Source organism: Labrus mixtus, chromosome 1, assembly GCF_963584025.1.
Source record: "Labrus mixtus chromosome 1, fLabMix1.1, whole genome shotgun sequence".
Taxonomy (NCBI): domain Eukaryota; kingdom Metazoa; phylum Chordata; class Actinopteri; order Labriformes; family Labridae; genus Labrus; species Labrus mixtus.
This window is the reverse complement of record NC_083612.1, coordinates 32,185,659-32,211,967: the sequence shown is the minus strand read 5'-3', so window position 1 is coordinate 32,211,967 and position 26,309 is coordinate 32,185,659. Positions and strand designations below refer to the sequence as shown.

Here is a 26,309-nt window from a genome sequence, read left to right as displayed (position 1 = left end):
CCAGATGCTTATTTCACTAAGCTCCTAATCCCATTAGTGTTACAAACAGCCAGCTGTTTGCATTTAACAACTTCCTGCCAGGACTTCTTTTAATGTGCGCTGCTTTTTTTTTTTACTTCCCATATAGGAACCTGAGAAGAGTTCAGATCAAAGTGAAGCGAAATTGTCCCCTTCAGATGTCTGCCACGTAAACATCATAAATTCTTGGTTCATTACATCCTCTAGAGGAGCGCTCATTCATCTGTTTCTGGGGAGTCTCTAAATAGTAGGTTACACAGAGGCTTCACTCCAACTTACTTGTGATTTAATTTCACCAATTGGGTCTTAAAGTGACGTCATGCAGTTATGTAAAAAGTCAAGATTAGTTTTTTTCAGTGGGGGCTGGGGCGATCATTTCTGATGCATTCAAGGAAGTCTGGAAATCTGAATGCTAATTGGCCTTAGTGATGAGTTAATGTTTTTGACATAGCAGATTGGTAGCTGCATTTGCATGCAGATGTCTGTTTGTAGAGATAAATAAACCCTTCAGGTCACCACTGATTGATAGGTGACAGGTCAATATTTCTACACTACCACACAACAATTGGAAACCATAACACTTCTCATAACAACATACAGTCTCACATATCCAGATTAAAAGTGTGTTTTGATGATGGGCTGTATCAGCCGTGCTGCAGTCTAGACGTGTCACCAACTCATGTTTAAAGTTCTCGATTTCACCAGCAGGGTATTTACAGTTTAGGTACAATTATTGGAACAATGTTTTTCTTTTATTAAGCAACAACATAAATGAAATCATGGGTTCACTGTCTTCAGATTGAAACATATTCTTTGGTGTTGCTGGTTGAAATCGATAATTTTTATTGAGACCTGATAACAATACCTCTATCAATACTTTACCATTATGTGGTGGAAATATGCAACGACAATATGTTTTTAACATAACTGGTATATCTAGGTTGTATTTCTAGGGAAAAACTAATTTCTCCTCCAAACAAATTGTATTTCTTTTACTTTTGCGTTACAATGGAACACATCATTATCACATTTTAATACCCTTTGCCTAATAGTATTTTTACCGCCAGAGGTTTTTCAACCCAAAGACAGTCAAATGTGTTTCAGTAGTCTGACTTGATTCAAGATATAAGGTTACGTTTCAGGACTCACAATACTCGACAGCAGTATCTATACACTTAAACGTTAACGAGCTGAAAAAATGCAACGCTATATTTAAACTAAAAAAACTCTTCAGGAATAAAATATTGATTAGATATGAGCTGGAGCAGTGACTTTCTGTTTTTCTGTTTTCTATTTGGTTATTTCTTGGCTGATGGTCTTGGTTAATCTGTTCCCATTATTTTTGTTGTTTTGTCTAAAAACTTAATTTGTTTTGGCCAACAAGTCCAACATCATACACTGATTGATGAAAACATTTGTATTTTACTATGAATAACGCACACAAATAAGAAGGGGTAGGACCAGAAAAGTTTTTAACTTCTTCCTATCCCTTTTGAACATGAACTATATTATTTGAGTTATTTATTTGTTCCTATGGATCCTGAGGATCCAGTTTTTGTTTTTGTTTTTTCCTTTTTATTTTGTGTTTGTATTTTCTTAACATGTTCAATAAATTGACTAATAATAATGATAATAATAATTATAATTATGGATTTTCAGGTTTTAAAAGCGTGGAACTGTTTCCTTATGTAACTGGATGTCCCTCCCCACCCCTATAGTCCAAAGCAGGAGTTGAGTTGAACTGAAGCAATGAGCTGTTTTCTGACTTAGTCTGAGGGGATGATGGAGCTCTCTATTTTATTCATTCAAATAAAGACCTTACAAATCTCTGAAACAAACTGTTGCTCTTAGTCTGTTTAAGTCTATTCTGATCTCTCTTTTCTGCAAGACACAAACACTCTGCAGTATATGTGTATGTGTGTGTGTAGGAGCATATAAGGGCAGGGGGTGTTATCGACCATGTCATCCATCACCGGTGCTAGGTTTCCCTCCCACCACAGAAATCGGACAAACTGCTTCCGCTGGCACACACACATACACACACGTGTGAATATTTGGCAGGAGGTTTTGGTGGCACCGGGCAGAGCTTTCGCTCCCCTACGACACCGTTGTGTTTTATAGTCACTTACCACTCGGGGTGTTACACGCATTTCCGTTTGTGTTCCTGTGAACCCCCTCCCTCCATCACCACCTCCTCCTCCCCCTGTTTCCCCCTGTGTTGACCCTGACAGGAAGGAGGTGCCAGCGGGCTCTAAATGTGACAGCGCAGGTAAATCTGTGTCCTGCTGTTAACTCCTCCATTGAAGCCTGCCTCAGCACCAGAATACTAAACTAATTACTGCTTTTACTCTTAATGGATTCTGTTCCCAACTTGGTGCGGATTTATCAGGATTCAAACTTGTGCACGCCTCAAGGTTGCTGAACTGGCAATAACCTCCCAGTGCTGCGTATCCACCTGACTCCAGAATACCCTCAGACTAGGGTTGGTAGAAAACTTTTAAACAAAGATATGATACTAGTAAAAGCTACATGGATAGAAGTCCTGGACACCAATATTGGGCAATTTTGTTTTCACTAACACAAAATTGCTGCACAGTCTTAATTGCACTAAAGTGTTGCCAACGCTGCTGCATTTTAGACATTACTCTCTCTCTCTCTTGAATGAAGCTTTTGTTTAAAAATATGACTGCAGATTATTATTTTCTTTTATAGCCTCTGTACTTTTTGATACTCAATACAATAAATAAAATAACCAAAATTGTTTAACAAAAAGTGGTATTGGAATAATTATATAAGGAATAGGAGAAAATGTGATTGTTTGTAGGCGGAGAAGCGATCCTGACTTGTCACCCTCTCTGTCCTGTCCAAATAAAGGCAAAAAGCTCCAAAGATAATCTTTTAAAAACTAAGAAGTCCTCTCTCTTTACCATCAGACTTCTCACAATGCAATTCAACTTTATAAAAATTAGAAGAAAAATTATTAATATAAAGAACAAACATGTGGACTTGGTTTGACTTGGGTTTTGTTGTGTGCTTATTTTTTTCAGCTGGGTTAGCGGAAAATTACATCCAGCATTCCTGGTTGACAGGAACAGGTTTCTATCCTGCAGTTTCAAAGAGCTGTGCGTGGACATGTCTGTGCTGATAAACCCAGACACCACAAAAGTGACTCTTTTCTTTTGGCTTGCAGGTTTCTAGTACACTTTCACTGTATTTACTGTTTAATGCACGAGAAGCAGCTCATTATGGGAGAATGCTTTTTAACGTTAAGGAATTTTATATTCAATGCAGTGAGGTAATCATTTTGTCAAGACAGCTCACAAGTTAATGATAGAATTTGTTTTAATCATGATAGAACAAAGTCAGCAGGGATGGGATCCAACCAGGGTGTGCATGATGTGATGATCACTTATACATCAATCCTTTCCTTTTAAATGAGTTCACTCTGTAAAACGTACTTGCAGAGCAGGATTTGCTGTTAGTCTGGTGACTGACCATGTTCCCTCATAAAACTCTGAAGGAGTTTTGTTCAGCATTCAGTAAATTCAATAATAAGCCCAAAAAGAACATGAAATCTTTGGGAGTCCAAGATCCCTAAAACGGCAAACCCATTGGACGTTGTTTTCCTGCAGAGTAATGCATGTCGCACATTTCAGCAGCATTTAAAATAGCTATCAATTTTGTTTTCTAAAGAATGTGATGAACTGTTTCCAGTACCAAATAGATACCTTATCCATTACTCTAATAATCTGATAATCTGTTCATCGACATGGAAAATAGTCGCTGTGAACATCTCAAGTTTCTACATTTGCATACAGATTTATACATTTTTCTGAACACTCGGTATGTTATGATGTTAAAATAAGTCAAAATGACAACCTAAAGAAATAAGCTTCTGACCTTAAGTCACTTTTTACTTCTAAATCTAATCAGCTGCATATCTGAACACACATGTTCTGAAGTACGCAAGAGGGGCAAACATTCCTCTATGAAACCAGTTTTTGTGTTGTTTGGAAAAGCCACTGGTTGGTCTGGTCTTTGTGCACATGGTTCATTCCTCTGGCTCCAGATTGGCTTAAACATTGAGCTAAAAATGTATATCTTTGTGACATTATTGTACCTCACACAAAGAAAAGTTGCTCCATACCATGCTGAAGCACAATTGCACCCCCCCTCCTTATTCCCCCATTGTCCTGCAGTCACATTGCTCCAGGACTAACCGGACCTGAGCACGGTTTCCTCTTGAACATAATGTCGCAATACAACACAAACATGGCTTTACGTGAGCATGAAGCGTGCTTATTTTACATGACAGGCAGACTCCCAAAAAAGAGAAAAAAGAGAAAAGGGAAGTGCTCTTCTTCTAAGGAAGTGTACTGTGCTTAAGCACGGCACTCACACCAGTCAAACTAACTGGACTTTAGAACACAATCAGCTCTCGACTGGACATTTATCTGGTTTTCACACACAGGCACACACTCCTAGTCCGTGTCACTTGTGACTCACATGCTGTACTCTCGCAGGGAAGAGGGGGAGTCTAGGCTGACTCACATTCATAAACACTTTGCCAAGGAAAGTTCAGTTGACATAACAGCGGCCTCAATACGACTCAGCAGTGCAGAACGGCATTTAATCCAGTTAATCTCACTGAGTGTTTGACAAAAACACTGTCAGCCGAGCAAAACAAAATACTTCATATCCATCCCCTGCAGCTGAGATACGTCAACTTTTCTGTTCTCTGAAATACTGAATGTTCAGATTATTCAACCCAATCGGCTGAGAAACTAACGCTGCAACTAACACTCCCAGACAACGGCACTTTGACATAGTGTGAGAAACAAAGGTGCAGAGTTTTTGATTGACAGAGCAAAACTGTCAAAGAACTTTAAAAATCAAGTCATTCAAGTTTTTTTAAACTAAATTATCCCCCGAGTCTCTTCCTCTCCAAAAAGAAAAGAGAACAGTGAGTGTTACATCGAGGCCGCCTGTCAATCAGGTCAGCTACACGCCTTAATTGTGAAAAACTCTTATCCTTCAGAAAATCAAAACGGAGGATGTCTCAGAAAGTATTATAACATTAGAATAAATTATCTTGATATTTATTTGAAGAATTTAAAACTGTCTTTTTATTTTCAAGCTTCTGTTTTTATTATATGCTCTTGGAGTTGTATTGGTTTATTTGAATGATAATTAAATGTCCTCTTCCTGTTTTTCTCCTTCGTTATGATGCGTTTGATGTCTTGTATAAAGCACTATGAATTGACTTCTGTTGAAATGGGCTTCATAAATAAACTTTCCCTGCCTGAGGGGAATGATGATGCAAACTCTGAATGACAAATTTCCGCGCTTCTTAATAAACCTCATTCATTAAACACAAGTAATGAACCCTCTGGTTTGTTGAGGCTGCCTTTACCCTTCTTCAAACCAGCAGGAAAACCATGATCAAACATTTTATCATGATCAATATCTGTATTTATAAGGACTGAACAATTATTTACTATATCATCATTATCGCAATATAAACATTCAAAATAAACACAATCAGATTTTTATCACAATATTTGATCATGTGTTCTTACTCTGCATGTTTATATTTGAACTGTTAAATAAGGATGCACTTTTTTCCGTTCCGATCCGATTCGGATACATGTACCGATACTGATTCGATATTTTTTATCATAAGTTTTATTGTTGTTGTTAGTATTATGTGTAAGGCTACACAAAGCTGTAGTAAACCTGTCATTGCATTGTGCTAGCTTCACATACAAACAGGAAGCAGCAACAACTGTAAGGTTATTAAAATAAATATTTTAAACTAAGAATTGTGATTTCTAATCACATAGAAGGAGCTGTTTCATCTCGTCTGAAAGCTTTGCTGTTCAGTCTGAATGTCTTCAAAGCGAGGCTGAGTTGAGAATGTTTATAGGGCCCAATGATCTTTCTTGATCGGTGACGAGGATCTGCCAAACAGTCCGATATCCGATACGTTAATGATGTCAATATCGGACCCGATACCGATAGAAGACCGGATGGGTCCCATCTCTACTGTTAAATGGAGGCCTGGATATATTGGCCAAGCTTTTGATGCAGTCAGAAGACGTCAAGCTAACTATCAGCTTCCCATAAACTAATCTTAGACAAGTAAGTGTTAAAAAAAAGAAAGCTTTTTGGATATTTATTTTGGATTTGGGAGCCAGGGTATTGTATGATTCAAGATTCAAAAAACTTTATTGTCTATCACATAGTGACAGAAAATGTAAGTGGGAATAAAAGAGTTTCTGTCAGTTTTCATTCTGCTTGAGGGAGCAGCTGTTGAAACAAGGGGTGAAGGGGATGTGAAGGGTCCTCAGTGATGCAGACGGCTGTCCTTTCTGCTGCTCGCTTGTTAAGTTCTGAGAGTTGGATTTGGGTGGTGCCGGTGATTTTAGCTGCATGTTTAATGATTCCAGTGAGTTTTTTTTAGATAGACAAAAAATTAACTAGACAAAAAAAAACCAATTTAAAGCTAATTTGCAATCTTATTTATAATGTTATTATGCAACATTATTTATTTATCCCACTTGATATCATTATATTGAATGTTATAAATGTATATAAACATGTTGTAAATAGATCATATTGGTCCAAACATCCATCCCTTTTTCTCAGTGTGGTAAGAATACCTCCTCCGTCTTATCACTATTCCTGCACAGAAGTTTTTGATAAAGTTTCAGATGATGAATTAAAGTTTATATAACAGCTGATCACAGTTTCAGAACTTCAGTCTGTGAGAGTTACTGTCAGTAAGTGTGATGCTGCAGTGTGATGTTTTGGATCAGGAAGGAGGATGAGGGCGGTACCCGGCAGCCAATGGGATCCAACCACAGTGTCAGCAGGCCAATGGGATCCCCGCATCATTGATGTGCAAGGTGTCCTGCCCATTTCCTGTTTCCATGGTGCTTAGTGTCAGGAGCATCACGGTAACCACTGTCAAACAATGCACAATGGCGCAGACACGCCCACTCATTAGCGGCGTCCACAAAGGCTGGCACCATTATATAGTCTGACACTGATACTGACACACACATGCAAACACGTGCGCCCCCACAGAAGGCTCCTGGCCTGACCACCGACAGTTGTAGCATTCTGTCGCCAAAAATAGTGGAGGTCCAGCAGTGTGCTCCAGCTCGACACACGCACACAGATACTCATCATACCTTTTTCTTGACTGTTCCACCAGTTCTCCATCCAGCTCAGACGAGAACAAACTGGCCAGCTTTTGCTACTGGCTATTTACCACAAGACTTCTCGAAGAGGCAGACACCAGATATGGGGCTCGAAATAGATCACAGCCATAAGCACAATGTGTACTATCACAGTCTGATAAGATCTTCAAGCCAGGAGATGAAAGCTGATGCTAGATTTGAGTTTTATCAGCGGTTTAATCTGTTTCAAGGCTGCCTCCTTAAAGATTATTCTTTAAATCATCAGTTGCCAAAACACTGTGTTGGTGAGCTTTCTGCCGATCCATTATCTGAACTTTTGTTACGTGGCTTTATCATAGTACACAGAGAAATACAGGACAGTGTTTCCCCTAGGTTTACAGCTTTTGAAGGAATCTTGGTGTTCATGCGTTACTTTTAATGACAGCTGTCCTGTTCTATTGGAAAGGTATCCTTAAATGACTTCTTTCCCTGATTTCAGACTCTATCCACTGACCTAGCTCTACAATAAAGGCACAAAAAGCCCAGTTTCTTAAAATGGCCCTTAAATGTTCATTTTTCACAAGATTTCATCAGGATGACTCCTCCCCTCCAAAACTAACAGACAATGTTATAACAGAGATGTACGCATTACACCATATCTTCAACACAGAGGTATAAATCAGGCTTTACGCTCTTCATCTGGGTTTGCGGGTTCGGTGCCGACAGTCAATACCAACAGTGATACTGGCCTGTTTAAACTCAATCACAACATTCAATTAACTGGAACATCTAATTTTCACAGATTTGTCTAGAAATGGATTATCCTGCCTTTTCCTTTCTCCATCTGTTTTTCCAGTAGTTATTTATAGTCTGCCATCATTCAATGCTCAACCACTATTTCTGTAGTTGAAGTTTTTTGTGCCCTAACCTTGCACCCTTGACCTGACGACATGTTGTTGTTTGTGATGTTTATCCTTGGAAAGTAGTCTCTCTCTCTGATGTTTACCTCACTGGGAGTTACTCTGGGTCAAACAGTCAGACGACCTGAGTGTGTAAAGTGATAGGAGGGCTGAAGGGGGGATACTGTGAACCAGGAATTCATGATGAGAGAGGTACAGACAACAGAGGGTCAGCCAGCAGCCAACAGGAATGTAAACCAGCCTGTCACAGAGGACATCCTGATTACAGACTAGACCAACCATCAACAAATCTATCAACAACTCATGATCTTTATATTCTTACTTTCTGCATCAATAGAGCTGACCAACACAGTCACCATTTCAGTTTTCAATAAATCCTTCAGAGTTTTTTTAACACTATCTTAAATGTCACTCGTTGCTAAGAGTTAATGGGGAAGAACAACACCACTTTCACATCTCTCCTTCAAATAAAAAGAAACATGTAAATATAAAGTTCAATTCTAAAAATAATAGGATGAGGCTATCTGATTATGTAACCAATATATCTGTCAGCTGATGTTGCAATACGTATGTGCACGGCACAGAGATGTTGGTATTGTGAAAAATGTTTTCCAATATGCACAGGTGAAAAAATATATTTTTTTAACAGATCTTATGATCGGGAAGAACAATTGCTTTGCAGTTGGTTTACACTTGGTTAATTGGTTTTGTCTTCTATGTCATCTTCTCACCTTACTCCTAAACCCAGAATGTGAAACTAGGAAGGTGCACATGAAAATCTTCATGTACCATCTAGTTACTATGAAAAATCAAAAAGACACGCACATCCCTAAATGGGTCCAAAAACACGACTAGGTAAAGAAAAGCAAACAAGATTTGCACACCAAGAAGCTCCCGATTGGAGGATTTATTGGTAAGTGACGTTTCAAACCAAGTCTGAGGAAGAGCATGTTGACTCGAAACATCACTTATCAATAAACCCTTCAAACAGGAGTTTCTCCATGTGCGGATCTGGTTTGCTTTTCTTTACCATTTAAGTTACTAACCACATATCTTTAGAGGAGCTTCTTTGTCTCGTAGGTTCCTCTGGCTCGTTGGCACAAATGGCCTACTGATGTGAACAAAGGTTATCCAAAATAACTGTAAAAATTTGAGTCCAACCGTATTGTATAATCACTCTGTGTCCCAACTACTGACACTTTGTGATCTACTGTACAGTGGGTACGGAAATTATTCAGACCCCTTTACATTTTTCACTCTTTGTTTCATTGCAGCCATTTGCTAAAATCAAAAAAGTTCATTTTATTCTCATTAATGTACACTCAGCACCCCATCTAGCCACTGTGCTCTTAGGAACCTTGAGTGTTGCAGAAATTATTTTGTAACCTTGGCCAGATCTGTGCCTTGCCACAATTCTGTCTCTGAGCTCCTTGGGCAGTTCCTTCGACCTCGTGATTCTCATTTGCTCTGACATGCACTGTGAGCTGTAAGGTCTTATATAGACAGGTGTGTGCCTTTCCTAATCAAGTCCAATCCGTTTAATTAAACACAGCTGGACTCCAATGAAGGAGCAGAACCATCTCAAGGAGGATCAGAAGAAATGGACAGCATGTGAGTTAAATATGAGTGTCACAGCAAAGGGTCTGAATACTTATGACCATGTGATATTTCAGTTTTTCTTTTTTAATAAATTTGCAAAAATTTCTACATTTCTGTTTTTTTTCTGTCAAGATGGGGTGCTGAGTGTACATTAATGAGAAATAAAATTAACTTTTTTGATTTTAGCAAATGGCTGCAATGAAACAAAGAGTGAAAAATGTAAAGGGGTCTGAATACTTTCCGTACCCACTGTATATGAGCAAATCCCTCTAGCCTCTCAAATGCACTGTAGTTGTATCATGATAAGCCAGTAACATGAAGGTTATGTGGTCAATAATAAACCTGTACTCTAAACCTGCCTATGATCCTCCATTAATAATTAATGTGGCATTTCTCACTGTTTAAAAACATTAGCTTTAAACATTTACTGACTTAAATTAGATTTTTGCATTTCAGCTTCCATTAGTTTATCATTATTATTATTAGTATTATTAGTAGTAGGGCTAGTAGGAGCAGCAGTACAAGTTATTTACAATACACATTTTCAGATAGGCCTACTGTTCAGTTCTGATCAACTACTGTCTCTACTTTATCTCTCTCTCTCCATCAAACGCTGCAGTCAGTCTGTGTGTGTGTCTGTGAAACAGACAGAAATGCAGGCGATGGTCTGACGCGACGTGGGCCGTGAAGTAAACAACAGAACTCACAACCACAATGTAAATCATATAAATCTACCTTTAATGAGAAGTTACTGCAGATGAAGACTCCTCCACCTGCTGTCATTGTGTCTGATGGTGCATTTCAGCGAGTGGTCGAGCGAGGAAAATAGAATGGTGAAGCAGACATTATGAAGCAGACAACTGACATTCAAAGTATTTATAATACGCCAGAAATACAATATGAAAAGATTGGGCCTGATTCCCACACCTCAAGTCGGGGGTTGATTCAGAAGTTTTCAAGGGGCGAGTCCAAGTCAAGTTTCAAGTCACATTTTTCTGCGACTTCAGTACGACTCGAGTCCAGATCTCAAACTTGAGTGCCCATCTCTGTTCCCTATCCATCTCTTACTTTCTGCATCTCCCTCTTTCCCATTTTTCCAAGCCCAACACAGTCTCAGCAGACGGCTGTTCAACATGAGTCTGGTTCTGGCCGTGTGGTGCTCATGGTGGATTAATGTTGGGTCTTTGTAAATAATATAAAAGTGTACACGCTCTTTTTTTCTGCATTGCTTTGTATCCCAGCACTTTATGCACATCAAAGCGGCAGCTTGTAATACACAATGACTGAGGGCAAATGTACAGGTCGGCTGCAGTTGCACTTGCAGTCATGACGGCACGTGTCTCAGAAGTTATACTGGGATATTGGTCGCACAGGTATTGATGCGGTCCACTTATTAGATGAAAAAAAAGTACTAAAAGTGTGTCTTATACGCCAGGTTATATGCTAAATGTGTTTTTAAGAATTGAACATGTTAGGCTGGATGGAGTTCAGTGTGAGTGCTGCAGTGCTGATGTGGCGCAAGATGACTGACTGCCCTTTAGAAAATGTATAGTTCGGGACTTTTGCCAGTTTTTGCTACTTGAAATTCCAGCTTGATGAGTCACTGTTTGACATCACACTTTATACTTAATGAAATGAGGCAATAAGAGTCTCTGATGCTGGAAACACCTTCAACCGCAGAGTAGTTGTGTTTTATGTGTTGAGTTTTATGTCCCCGTTTGTTTTTAATCAACACAAGAAGCCATGTGGTTGAGATCATGAGCAGCAGTCACACTGATAAAACTCATCATTCATTTATAGAAAGAAGAGGAAAAAAAAAGGGAGAAGCTGATCCTCAGATTAACTCCTGGATGTGAAGTTATGACATATTTAACAACTCCCAGTTAAACCTTATCAAAATGACTCGTGAATCACGGCTTATAGGGGTTTCTGTTGTTTTATACTCACAGATACAGATGGTGGCGAGTAGTCTGGTGGCGATGAACGGTGGCAAGCAGTTCGGGAAGGCCGGCTGCAAGACGTAGTTGGCGAAGGTGAGTGCGATGACAGCCAGTGTGGTCGGGTACATGATGAGGACAGCACTCCATAATAACAGGAAGCTACAGAATAAACCAGAAAAAAAACACCCAATTTACTGTGTGAGAGGAATCACCTCTTTGAGTTAAATGTTGCTCTTAACTCTTCACCCCTGTTGATATCACCCACAACAGTTCCTCAAGTGGTGGGAAATATGTTTTCTAGGATTAAGAGCAGTGGTTCTAATGGTTCAGTGGAACCAACTGATCCTTTATGAAAAATCACGACCCAAATTTCTTATATTTTAGAGATTATTTTTATTATTATTATCTAAAGAGAAATGTTGCAGTTTGGACCTCAGACAGTACAAACCATGATAGAACAAAGAAACTGAATGAAACAAACTTGCTTAAAATACTTTTTCATAGCATTTTGTTTCCAGGCACACATTCACAGCCCACTGAAAACGACCCACCAGTTGAGAACCACTGATTTAGAGTTCCTTTTCTTTCTGCCTCTCCAAGTCGATGCATCTTAATTTCTGAGTAATATTAAATGTTTAAAACCTCTTTTTGAGCGTGGCACAGCAGTTAAACCTTCCAGATTAGCCTTGGATTTACATTTATTTCAGTGTTATTTTGTAATCATTTTGTTCCTGTAATGAATGAGCTACACAATGCCACACAGGACTTAACTTGTTCCTTCACAGGCACACTCAGAGTCTGGCACGTTTGACCTTCTTAAACTTACAGTTCTGTTCCACATGACTAAATGATCAGCTGACATGTCACATGACTACATGAAACTCACGAGACCTTCAAAGCTGATTCCGGTTGCAGAACCTATTCAACCGTCTCTCTTGTGTAGCGACCCTGAACTATTTCAGTATAATCCTTACAGAGGGAGAACAGTCGCTGAGTCTAAGGTTATATAAATCCCAAGTGACAAATAAAAGGCAAACTTACCCCACCAGCCCTCCAAAAATTTCTGTCACGTATGAATAGTCTCCTCCAGACTTTGGGATGGTGACACCCAGCTCAGCATAGCACATGGACCCAAGGGCACAGATCCCTCCTCCACAAACCCAGACGATGAGCGATAGCCCCACTGAGCCGGCATGTTCCAACACTCCTTTCGGCGAGATGAAAATCCCAGAGCCGATGATGTTTCCTAAAAGAGGAGAGCAAAGGTTAAAGTGGGTAAAGTTGTATGCACATTCTGAGAGCACAAAGTGGGTTTACCTACATGAAGATATGCACTCCTGAAAATTTCAAGAACTTTTCGGGACAACCTGCCCCTGATAATCTTCCTGAGCTGTTTGTGATGAAGCAGCTTCATTACGTGCGCAAGTAATGTGTGAAAACACCAATATATTCATTTTAAATTACATTGATTTCTTAATCTTTCAAACTTTAAATGACTCAGAGATCCACCCACATTCAAAGGGTCAAAAGAAAACCGGTTTGGAAAAAGAAAAAAACAAAACAGCAAAGAACTCTCAAGAGGCTGATTAAAACATCACAACCATTTAAATGAAATCCTCAGGGATCAGTGTGAACTTTTGTTTCATGAAAGGACCTGTGTGATCTCCAGAGATAACCTGAGCATTTCAATGTTATATTATGTTGTCTTTTTTTATATTCTTTTGGTTTGTAGCCAATTTTAAGGGATTTTGTTGATGCTGTCATCGAGACAAATAAACCTTAGATGTTACAAATAATTAATTTGTAGAGACAGAATACATTTGGGTTGCAGGTTGCATTGATTGTCTTAAATATTAAAACGTTGCATAATGCAGCTTCTTGATGTTTAATTCAGGATAACAGAAAAGTCCGGGATATAAAAGAAACAGGGGAGAGAAGTTCTACAGAAATAAAACATGATAACAGGAAAGGAAGATTAGGAAACAGATAATCTCTTCTTCTTACATCTATACAAATACTTCTTACATTGCAGCTGAAGTCTGGTATTAACAGCTTTTGGATGTTGAAATATTCTAACAGACACGACTCCATTCATTAGACAAATGATGCAGGTCAAAGGTCATCTCTGTCAACTGTTTGTTGACTACAAATGTTGCCAAAATGTTTACAAGCCTCTTAATGAACATCCTGCTGACCAGAACAGAAATAAACTGTACAGTTAATGTGGAAGGACAACATAAATGATCTCACGAGTTAGACTTCAGTCATTTTGAGTTATCAGTCACTAAAACACCTGAAGGCTGAAGTGACAAAAGGTGCTCTGTTTGTTGTGATGTAATCTGTGAAGGTATGGGAAACAGTATACAAGTGAACAGTCTGTTTTTTAGGTTTGTAGGTTTGTTAAAATCAGAATTAAACATCAAAGCTGAGGCGTCTGTCAACCTTTACCAGGCTTATTTGTGATAGCTGGACCACTTGGTCTGAGGTTAGCTCGTCTGGTCGTGTGTATGGCAGGGTGCAGAGATGGCACCTGATGAACAGTGTTAAGAAGGAAAGCCCGGCTATGTAATGTTCTGATCAACTTCTTCAAAGAAAACATGCATTTGAGCTTTTTCATGGCTGATCTTCGATAAATTCCACATGGACTTTATACTCAGGCCTCCATCCGACAGGTGACATGTATTCATGCAGAGCGAGAAAACATAGCTAAACTTGTTTACATCATAATTTGTCTCATTTCTTGCATATTACAATAACGATTGACTTGGGATTGATCGCACAGCCCTATCACCCCGGATTCCATCATTCAACAATCCTAAGATTGACTCTGGGTTTAATAGTCAAGCCTGTGTATTCTTTAAACTCCAGTATCATTTTTTCCACTATCATTTCTAGTATGACAATATATGGAAGTTGACAGCATCTAACAGCATGCAAACAGAATACTTCATCACCTATAAGGCTGTATTATAAATGTAGCATTTTTGCTTAAAACATGTAGCATACAGTTGATTATTTTATTCAGGTTTAATTAGAATTATTTTGGTATGCAACGCCACATGTCCACTTCTGTGGGTCTTGAATAGGTTTTCCACTGTGGTTTACTTACTACCAAATGCACTGTAAAACAAATTAACAACTAAGCACTTAATAATCGGAATAAGAGTATGAATGGTTGGATTTAATCTGGAATATACCTGTAGTATGGTAAATACCGGGATGTATTTTCATAAGCAATGTAAAATAGATAAGTCTTCTGCAGAGTAAGGGCAATAACCAAATAATGTGTGCATACCGAGTCTCACTTTGAATAAAGGCAAATGATGCCGCTTCAGGATTTTACACTTCTGTTGAACTTGATTCTGTTTTTCTGTCAAGTCCGATTCTGGCAGCTGTCTGGTTGAAGTTTACAAGTTTAAAAAAAGAGAGAGAGAGAAGAGACCTGGCGTTCTCTGGCTGTATCATATCTGATCATTTTAAAGAATCACGAAGTATAAAGATTTTGTGATTTTAAATGACGTACACAATATCAAACTTTTATAAAGAGAATAAACACCAGTCCCAGGCCTGCCAGTGCACATCTAATGACATTTTTCACAGGCCTATCTGTTTGAACATAGCTCAGTGAGACCCTGGCTCAGCTGTCCCACAAACATGGATGACCAGGTTCCCTTTGTGGCTCTGTGAGGTAAGTCACATTCTTACATAAACCATGTCATGAGCTCAAATTCAGCCTGGTATTCACATCACCACCACAAAAAGGGAAGACGTAAAAAATATCCAACTTTAAAAAACAAACAGCAGCTGTCCAAGCAAAACGTGCCCTTCGCTGGTGTCCATGTTTTACTTATTTTTGGAGAGCTTGGGGACTAAAAGAACCCTCACAAAAAATGTGACCCTGTCCACTGTAAAACTTTTAACCACACCACCACAGCGTGCCCCATTAAAGCAGCTCTCTCTAATGATGCAGAGGCAGAGGAGGGGTGGTCCGAACAGTGCATCTATCACTGTCAGATGCGATTGTGTAGGCCGTGGTGAGATGCAGAGCCGTTGCATAATCGGCCAATGTTGTGTTTGTTACATCATGAAGTTCGGCATCGCAGCTGAATCAGAGTCCTACTGACCCTCTCTGCCTCCCCGCAATGCAACTGGGAACATTTCTCCAAAGCACTTCTCAGTACAGCCAATTTTATTCAAATCAGGGAGAAGAGTAACTTAAACCACGTCGTGCATCTCAACCTGTCCCAACCAGTTAGCTTACACGAAGCAGCTAGTTTGAATAACAGTCCTTATCCCTGAGAGGAGACAGTCAACAGGTGGTTGTTGGGAGTTGACGTGAGGCTGGTTGCGTGGGAATAAATGTCAAACTATTTGTGATTCATGGGATTTAAGAATATTCACGTTTGTAAGAGATTATCTTGTCTGGCATTTGACAGTAGAAGTTACAGAGTAAAGCAGCAGCCGTGTGTGCTGACAACTCTGATAGTAAACCTTTCCTAGAGTTAGGTGTTGGATATATGAGTAGGCTGTATCTGGTGGGTATCAGCATGACTCATCTTGTATGTGTGTGTGTGTGTGTGTGTGTGTGTGTGCTAGCTGAAAAGGCTTCACTCCATCTGTGCTTTGCAGAAAACACTTGAATTGTTGTGTTAATCTGAGTGATTTGAGAACTAATTTCACACATGCAGTATTAAATTAAGCTAACCCTTGAAGCTCTGTGTTATATTTTAAATTTTAATCCAACCTGGAGGGGGTTCGTTGGGAGCTTAGCAAGAGATTTGTACAGCTACTGCTTGTCAAAAAAGAAAAAGAGTTAAATGGGCCAGCCAGAGAATGAGTAATAACTAGGGCAATGTAACACTCAGTGAAAGCTGAATAAAATAGAATTGTTCCCATAGCGATAACAGTAATGAAATATACCTCCAATACTGCATTTAATCAAGTATAAGTTAATTCAACATCTAATATCTGAATCTATTGAACCCTCCAAAAACATTTCTTTCTTCCTTCTTTCTCTAAAATAGCAGCTTGTGCAGCAAATGTTTATTTTTTGGCAGCTAGCCGAGAATAACGTTAGCAAAGCTAGCAAAACACCAGTAATCAGAGTTTTCAAATCACACACGGCTTCTTTTTTGTCAAGTTATGATAGTTATATATATATATTTTTTAAAGAGGTCATATTATGCCCTTTTTGGGGTTCATATATTTAATCTATGTACCTACTAAAGTATGTTCACAATAGTTAAAGTTCTAAAAAAGTGTCTGTTTTCATGAACTGCCGCTCCATGCACCGGCTCTCTTCTGACTCTCTCTAAGGCTCTGAAGTGCCCACGTTCAGAGTCCCCACGTGTGCCAAGTCTGATCTGATTGGTCGGCCTGTCGGCTCTGTCGTGATTGGTCAGTCGCTCAGCCACTCTGGCTCCGAGGGCCGGGGAGCAAAAACATTAGCACCTTAGCACTACTGTGCTACCGCAGGCTACGGCATATCGTGGGCGTGCAACAGAAGTTAACGAGCGTGCAACATGAGCTGCAGGGCTTGCCACAACGAGCCAATGGGCTTAGATCAGTGATATCACACTGACAATGACGTCACACTGGCAAATTTTTATCAAGGGGGGCTAGAACCGAGCGTTACATGCAGCTAATGCTACAGCTAACAGGAGGACGAAGGAGAAGCCGCGTTTCCGCAGACTTTGAATTTTTGCACATAGATGTGCCTAAACATGCACAGACACTTGGAAAACACACTGAAGAGCATATAAAACCAGAAAAAGAAGAATATGGGCCCTTTAAAGCAGTATCGAGTTCAGATGTAATGATACAGTCAGCCCAGATTTATTTCCGCAGCATTTCACTTTCAGAGCGTTGATATTTCATTGCTTCATCTTTTCTATAAACTCTCACTCTGTGTGCTCTCGTGCAGGAATGAGCTGGTGTCAGTAGCTCCACGTACAGATACAGCCTGCTGTAGTCTGTTGCTGTAAACTTGGCCAAACTCTGTAAGTGTTTCCAGTTGAGTTAGCGACTAGCTTAAAACAACGTTTGTTTGTCATTTTTTTGTTGACCGTTTTCTCTTACTTAGTCATTCACTCAACTCAACACAGAGACTGAAATGTCTCCACATCAATGATTTGAAAGACGATGCTGCTTCCTCACACTGCAGCCTCTCCTCGCCGCTCGCCATGTAAAAGTAATGTGTGTAATCTGATACTAGCGTTGTCAGCTTCCCCCAGCTTTGGTGATATTAACTCCCAGAAGGGGTTTTCTCATTCCAGCGCATGGACTGACAGGCACACACAAAACGGAGCAAATTCAGAGAGAAATACAATGCATGGAAGCTAGTTGTACACAAAGGTGTACACAACTAGCTTAATGAACCATGGATGACGTACCGAACAATTCAATATCATATTGAAAATTGTTGCATCCCTACTATCAAGTTTCAAATCAGTTTCTCCTACACTGGACACAGGACTTTAGAGGGATTGTGAGCAGAGCTGCGTTAGCTTGTATAACGTTAGCTTAGCTTGTTTCTTGATGCACAGCTTGTTTTTAGATTAAGGTTTAGGTTAAGTCCTGAGCCAGGCCTTAAAACAATGATAGCCATCTCTTCTGTACAGAGCACAAGGGTTGTCAGAATTCTGTGTTTTTAACCTTAGATACGATAAAAAATAATAATAATAATGACTTGTTTCAATAATTTTGCAATAAAAACAGAAATCCTTGGCACCTAATTTTGAGTAATTTCTTGTTATGTATTTCCAAAAATTGCCAGCAAACTCCTTCTAAATTGTACAAATACATTGGTAAAGTTTCTATTCGGACAGTGCTCTCTCTGCTATCGAAAAAGTATTGAAAATGTTGACAACCTTACAGCCTATTTCTGTTTGAATATAATACGTCTTTAGGCTTTGGTGTCAGAGGGTACACCTGAGATCTCAAGTGGATTGGAATCAAAACTGGTGAGAAAATAATGGTATGTCGATACCTTTACAATAGACACGGCCGTGGTTATGTAAAGGTAATAACAGAGATTACTCCACTCTCTGTTAAAATCTCATGTTAAGTTATTTCGTCATTTGCCCTGATTTAAAAGCCACCTGGAAACTGCTCTGTAAGAAGTGTTTGAAAAATGAAATTCCTATTTAACAACTATCAGCATGCCTAAATTCAAATGGGCGTCTGTGAGCTGCAGGCACAGAGTGTACTCAAAATGGTTTGAAAGTACAGTGGAAACCACATTTCAGCAGACTATAATGTCCCACATCTGTCTTCAGCTCACAGGCATCTTGGTACATTTCACCATCCTGTACTTGGAGGGGTCCTCCTACTTGTGGTTAAGGACCTTATCATTTAGAGATTACGTCGATAGAGATGATACACTTGGGACATGTGGAAGTCGTGGCAGTACTGTATGTTTTCTCTGGCACTGAAGGCGTCTAATTAAAGTCGGTCTGAGGACTGGAGTCATTCACTAACCAATGCCGGTATCTGAAGTGTCACAGCCTTAAAAGTGTCTGATGACTGGGCCTAGCGGTTAGGTCACACCTCATGTACGGAGGATATTGTCCACCAGGCAGGGGTCTGGGTTTGAGTCCAGCCTGTGGCTCTTTTCCCACTCTCTCTCCTTGGTTTCCTACTCTATCAACTGTCCTACAAAATAAAAGGCAAAAAGCCCCCAAAAAAACATTTTTTTTAAAGCATCTCATAACAACAAGCACTTCAATTCTCGACAACACATCTTCGTTTATAAGCCTCTATAAGCCTCCTAAAAAAACAAGTTTCTTTTTATCCAAAACAGCAACTAGAACTGCAGTTTTAGGGCAACTGATTTTAGGTAAACTATCATATAACTATAGTGTCAGTTTTTCCCCCTTCATACAATTTTAGGGCTGTATTTTTATTGAATTGAAAGTTGAAGCCGCTGTGAGTTAATTCAGGTTTGTATCGATCTTTGTGTCCCCTGTGGACAAAGCAGTATCTCTGTATGTCTTACCTAGTCAGTGCATGTGTACAAATCTTGCCCTGCTTATCTTATAACAGTTCAACGTACTGTGAATCTTTTTCGGTGGAAAATGTAAGAAAGGTACTTCAAATCTACATGGCATTTCACTTCTTCTGACACCAACCCCCTGGAGGCAGATACAGGCATTACAAATGACTACAGACAGGGTCTTATCTTTTTCTCTTAAGGTTCAGTTTTCTGTTTATACAGAGGCATCAGTATTCATTTCAGTCAGTTTTAAAAACCAGTTCAATTTCCTCACAAGGAGTTTTACGATGAATAAGTCAAAACGCATAAAACAGAATCCACACCTCATTAGGAAATTTGAAGTTCAACAGATATCGAGCTGTATTTTATGTGCTTGCCTTGCAATATATAAAACTATTAAATTATATATATTGAATATATTATGTATCAGGCATCTTACGGTGCGTTACCCTGTGTTTCCTACCCCTCATAACTAGGCATGATATCAGACCATATTGTGAGAGAGTCTGCAATACAAAGTCAAGAATAACATCACAACTTCATGTCCTCCTTATAACTCCAGAAATATATAAAGACTTGATCTGAGTCCAGCAGCAGGTTATCAGCTGCTTCTGTATGGGGGGGGGGGGACCCTCTGTATTACTGTCAGATTGTAACAGCACATACTGTACAACCTGTTGAGTTCACTGCTGCAGATGAGCGGATTTCCACGCCTTAATACAGTTACAGACATCATCTTTTTTACAGGAAACCATGTGCAACCGCGCAGCTTCCTGTATTATAAGCATCTCCACTCTCTATGGCTGTAGTATTATAAACGCAGATCATCTCTCATGCAGCACGACTTGACTTACAGCAATGTTAAGATGAAGTGACAGCAACGATGCCCTGCTTTGAAACCCAAACCCTGTCCGTGGTTTAGTGATATTGCTCAATTATCTCACAGAAGCACATGGGGGGGAGGCTGGCTTTGTCTGCATGCCTTTCAAGTTCAACCTCAAGCCACGTAGGCATGTCCATATTCAGATCATCCCGACTGATGCAACAGTTTCCACACAAAACCAGCAACCGGGACCCGGACCCAGACATCAGATGGACCCCGCAGTGCAGGACAGGGAATCTCCCTCTGTGCATACAATAGACTCTAAAACCACTTTTGTTCAATTAGTCTCACTACAATGTCCATACAGTGTACACAGGACCCGAACAAAACCAGAACCTTAATGTGTCTGACTCCTATTGTGTGTCCACTTGTAGCCTAACTTAAATAACAAAGCAACAGCAGCACGAGTCATGTTACAATAGTTTTTTTTTTGGTTTTTCAGCTATAGCCGGCTCACTTGTCCTTTTAGCTGCAATCACCGTAACGACCATGTCAGATCAAAAAGCTGTCACAACACTCACCAATGATAATAGCACAAGCGCTTAAAAGTCCGATTTCTTTCTTCAGAGTGACTCCGTCGCCCTTGGAGGAGTTTTTTTTATCTTTCTTCTTCTCCTCTTTGTCCTCCATCGCCTCCGCCTCGTCAGTGTGCTTCCTGCCCGCCTCGGTCCGGTCCAGATACTACTGTAGACTGAACCATGCTCCGCTCCCCGGGAAGCCCTTAGTGTAGTACTGATGGGAGGAGGACTGCGCATGCGCACGGCCAATAACTAATGCCACCACCTTGATGTAAGGCAGGTGTGACCTATCGTGTCAAGTAAACAGAGAGGAACGTATAAAAATAAAATAAAAAATAAAAATATAGAGTTGATAAAATATTCCCATCAACTTCACTGTAGCTCACTGGAAATATAAATTGCAGGGTATGATAATTTATAAAACAACAAATTAATAAAATATCAAGGTTCACATATAGGCTACTCTTCAGTTAAAATATATTAATTCATATTTGAATTTGATTTATGCAAATAAATTATTTTCAAGCTTTGTGTTTTTAAGTATTTTCTGATCTGCAAAATATACTCAACTTTGCCTTATACAAAAACATTTATTTTATATATATTTGTTGTAAATGAATGCCTGGACAGGTTTCAGGTGAGTGTGTTTTCGCTCTGTGCTGCTGTAATTTGAGCCTCTGCTCTTCCTTGTTAAGTGGGGGAGGGTCGACTGTATCCTGTTGTCCCTCTAGAGAAAACACCTTCAAGTATTTCTTGTTATTGTTATACACCTGTTTGTTGACTCTGGAGCAAAAAGTCCCTGAAGTCCCACACATGACCCATAATAATATGTCTGTTTTTAAATCAGAAATTGACATGTTTACAGCCTGGTGCACAAAATGGTTTTGTTCTTTAATGTATTATATGCACACTGTAGGGATCAGAATTTATTTTTTAATAACTCTTTTGTTTTGATTTAATGAAGGACGCAAGTTGTGCGTTATTAGGTCGATCTGACTGCAAGCGGCCACAGTGCAGCGGTTTGTAAGGATGATTAAGGCTCACCTCAGATCCAGCTTTTTGCCTGTCTTTAGTTTCACAGAAAGTTTGATAGAGCCAGTATTTCCAATATGGCAACCTCCATGGAAAGGTTACCAAAACAGCCCTGACGTCACTCAGACTTTATCCATGTTTATCTACAATCTATGGATGTGATGGAAGTGTAATATTTACAATGTTGATCATCTTACGCTGTTTATGTGAAGATGCTTCTAACTGGCATAAATGATGTAATGTAATGGAACATTTTAACAAAATGGTAAATGGACTTGAGCTTATATAGTGCTTTTCTAGTCTTCAGACTACTCAAAGCGCTGTCACACCACATGTCACACCTACCCATTCACACCCATTCACACACTGATGGCAGTGGTTGCCATGTAGTGAGACCATCAGAAGTAGCTAATCCCATTCATATGCTGCCGATGAAGCAGTGGAAGCCATCTGGGTTTAAGTGTCTTGCCCAAGGGCACAGCGGACCTATATCTACAAGATCTGGGGATCAAACCCTCAACCTTCCGGTTGAGAGACGATGACTCTACCAACTGAGCCACAGCCGCCCCTAACAACATTGCCTTTGTTAAACTGAAAAGACGAATCTGCCAAAATATGAGCGTTTCTCTCCGATTTTATGTCCAGGGTTGATGTGTAGTGTGTGTGCCATGTGTGTTTTTGTCCACCTGCATTGTGTCTACCAAATAAGACCACTTTTGTATTTTGAACATGTTTATTTCTTCTGTAAATACAGGTATTTTTGAATGGGTGTGTATGTGACTTTGAAGGGCTTCTCTTCAGCCATGTGGACACTCAAACAAACTGCAGGATTATTTTTTTAAACAGGCTGCAGCTTGCCAAACTTGGGCACTGGGTTATGAAGGTGTGGCATAAAGTTTTTTTTACACGTGCATCTACTTTGCCGAGTAGGCCTAAAGACTTCCTAAGCAAACAGAGTGGAACAAATACATATTCAATGCATACTCTTACAGGACTCACAAAGATGTTTATTCAAAGTCACTAAAGTTTTAACAGAATGTATTACTTTAAAATACAAAGGAAAGTTCTACCAGACCTTTTACAACACAGCCCAAATTGTTGATTTTAGTCTTGCCTCTGAAGAGTCAAACAACCAATCATAGTTAGAGATTTTGGGGTGGCCGCAGGTGTAGCCAACCAGATTTCAAGGCCCCAGATGCTGTCACAGTTGTATCTCAGGTTCAATCAGTTATTGCCAGATCGTTCTTTTTTTTTAATCTCATGCAAGACTTCCCAGCACTCACTCTTGGACTGATTCTTGTACCTGACCCTACCAGCCTCTGACCTGCCTGCATTGTTGTTATCCCCAGAAATCACCTCAGCCTTCTGTCCCTGACTACAAGTTCTGCCTCTGTGACCCTGATTTCTGTCTGCCTCTGTGACCCGCTTGGGGTTTCCCAGCAACAACACCTCAGACTCAGAGTGAGTTTTCCTCATTACCTGATCCCTGTGGCTCAAAGACTCATTGCATTGCTACATTGTTCACTGTGCGTGCAACCTGTGGACATTTACTTCCTTGCTCCACGACACTTTACCTGGTATTGTCCTCTTTTCCCCTTACACACTCTAGACTGAAAACAAACTGATCTTAGTATTTTTGATGTTTTGTTTTTATGTGCCTTAATGGTATTTGTGAGTTTTTTTGTGTGGTGTCTTGACTGTGATTGCAGCTGTGACGCTGTAATTTCCTGCATAGGATTAATAAAGTACCTATCTATCTATTTTTGTCTTTTCCTTGCTGATTAATCAAGAAGGTTTCAAATTGATTTAAAAAAAAAAATCCACTACCATAATTTTCAACAATTCTAGTTTCCATATATCAATATCTTGGTATTTGATTGCATCACAAACTCACATTCAAATTCCAGATTAAAACTTAAAACTAACTCTAGCTTCTATTGCTTCCCTGTTAATCGCTTTTTTATCTTCTTACTTCCTCAGTCCTCTCAACCTAAGTTGCCGGGATCCTGTGTCGCTTGAGTTATTATGAGTTATTGTTGCTTGAATTCTGATGTTTGGGTTCTGATGTTGGTCAGGTTTTTGTTGGGTTATATTCTGTCTGGGTTTTGTTAGTTAGTGGTTGGGTGTCTCTTCTGTGGGTTGCGTTGTTGTTGTTGTGATATTCTGTTGTGATTTGGGTTCGTATGTGTTATGTTTTCTTCTGCATTGTAAAACATTGTTTTTAAAAAGCACTATACATATAAATGTATTATTATTATTATTAATGCTGTGTTCACCATAATGCTTCAGATGTCTTGTTCAAATGTGATTTTTTTTGTTTTTGTTTGGCTGTACACATTTAAATGTGGCCTGTATCAGACTCCTGTGGCAATTCAAAATATGAATGTGACCCAAATCTTGGGCGCCGGTAGCCTAGTGGTTAGTGCGAGCACCCCATGTACAGAGTACATAGTCCTCCAAGAGGGGGCCCAGGTTTGGATATGACCTATGGCTCCTATTCTGCATGTTATTCCTCACTCTCCATGATTTCTGACTCTATCCACTGTCCTGTCTCTAAAATAAAGACATAACAGCCCCCCCAAAAAATGTTGTATTATTGTAATTTCCTGTTTTATTTTGTACTTACCCTTTGTCTCTGTCCTTCAGATCCTTCTCATGTTTTCCCTCCTTGTGCTCCCCCGACCTTAGCAGACCTTTTTTTAACTTTTGCCTGCCCCTTTTGGATTTGTTTGCTCCGTTTGACTTTGATCCCCTCTGTACCAACGTGGGCTGTAAAATTTTTTTTTTTTTTAGCCTTTTTATCGTACTGTGCCCTGTGAGAACCTGTTATTGGGTCCATCAATCTATCTGGTACTAAGTTAATTGAACAAAGTTGAATTCCCCTACAGCAGCCTTTCCCAAACTTAAGACTGCTGCGGCCCAGTTTGAAATACAAAATTACTCTGGGTCCTGTTATAAAATAAAAGTTATGACTACAGCTCTCAATTTAGGGTAAATTATTGGACATGACAACATGATATTATGGCAAGATAGACACAAAAGTTTACTAAACATTATGTCCATGAATAGTCATGACTCGCCTTACTAATCCCTTAAAGGGTTGACTCATGGTAAATCATCATTATTGTGGTATTTATTGTATTTTTATACTTGGTGGAGGACTTTTCGAGGCCCACCTGCAGTACCTACAAGGCCCACCAGGGGGCTGCGGCCCACATTTTGGGAAGCACTGCCCTACAGAAACAAACTGACTTCCCAATGCTCAGCTGAAAATAAATTATTAAGGCCATTTTCTTTTATCTTTTCTGCATTATGATGACCAGTGTTGGGAGGATTAATGTGTTCTCTAGTTATTTACTCAAATTCAACAACACCGTTAGAATTAAGGACATTTAAAAGCACTTGTTACTCATTACTTACATTAAATCGGCAATGACTACTTAAGGCTAAGGTGTATTAACATCGATTCAGCAGGCGAGGTTACACTCAGGTCAGCACTGTAGCATCCTGAGAAAAAAGAACGTTGTGCCCTAAACACGCGCAGGCTCATGAACAACAACATGCGTGAGCATTCTGTTTTTGAAATACCAACATTTTTCCTGCTTGAGTTAAACAACAGGTTTTCTCCACCGCTGATTAGTTATTCTAATCTCACGAGGCACCTAGCTAAATAATTCTCTACTACTTAACTATTTGTCAGAGAGCCCAGTGCTGCAAACACCGGACAGCCAGGTGCAGCTTACTTTAGCTCGGCAGACTAAGATCGATCCACTCTATCCAAACAGCAAATTACAGACCTATTACATCACAGTGGCGCGTTGAAGGCTGTCCCATGTCAAAGGCTACGCCAAATTCAGCGGACAAATACATCCTTTGTGTTGGGCCACAAAGGGCAGCTGGTGACATAAAACAGGAAATCTTCTATAGACCAAACTGTCTCATTACACTGGACAGTCTACTGCTCCTCCCACACTTTGTTTAAAGTGCTGTCACAAGGATTGTTTGCCAATTTCAAACCATTCTCCATCAATCCAAGTAAGAGATTTAGCTTTCAGAACACCTGATGAAGCTGTTGAATCAGTGGCAGTTCTGACATTTGTCATGGACGTGTTTAAGACAAAAATTACAGGCAATACAGCTTGCTTCACTCGTATTGCAAAGTGGCTATGTTTCCAAAAAAATGCCTTTTAAATATTACTGCAGAGGATTTTATTCATGCGGA

At 39.6% G+C, this 26,309-nt stretch overlaps 1 protein-coding gene across 1 annotated transcript in view; it reads right to left on the bottom strand.

Annotated features, from left to right (window-relative positions):
- slc7a10a (solute carrier family 7 member 10a) overlaps window positions 1-21,269 on the bottom strand; it is a 31,981-nt gene extending 10,712 nt beyond the window's left edge. Inside the window, exons 1-3 of the mRNA XM_061042482.1 lie at window positions 21,059-21,269; window positions 12,703-12,907; window positions 11,669-11,820 (exon numbers count right to left, since the gene is read on the bottom strand). Coding sequence (XP_060898465.1) covers window positions 11,669-11,820; window positions 12,703-12,907; window positions 21,059-21,167 — 466 coding nt within the window. The 5' untranslated portion in view covers window positions 21,168-21,269. The remainder of the gene's footprint in view (window positions 1-11,668; window positions 11,821-12,702; window positions 12,908-21,058) is intronic.
- Window positions 21,270-26,309: the final 5,040 nt, after the last annotated feature.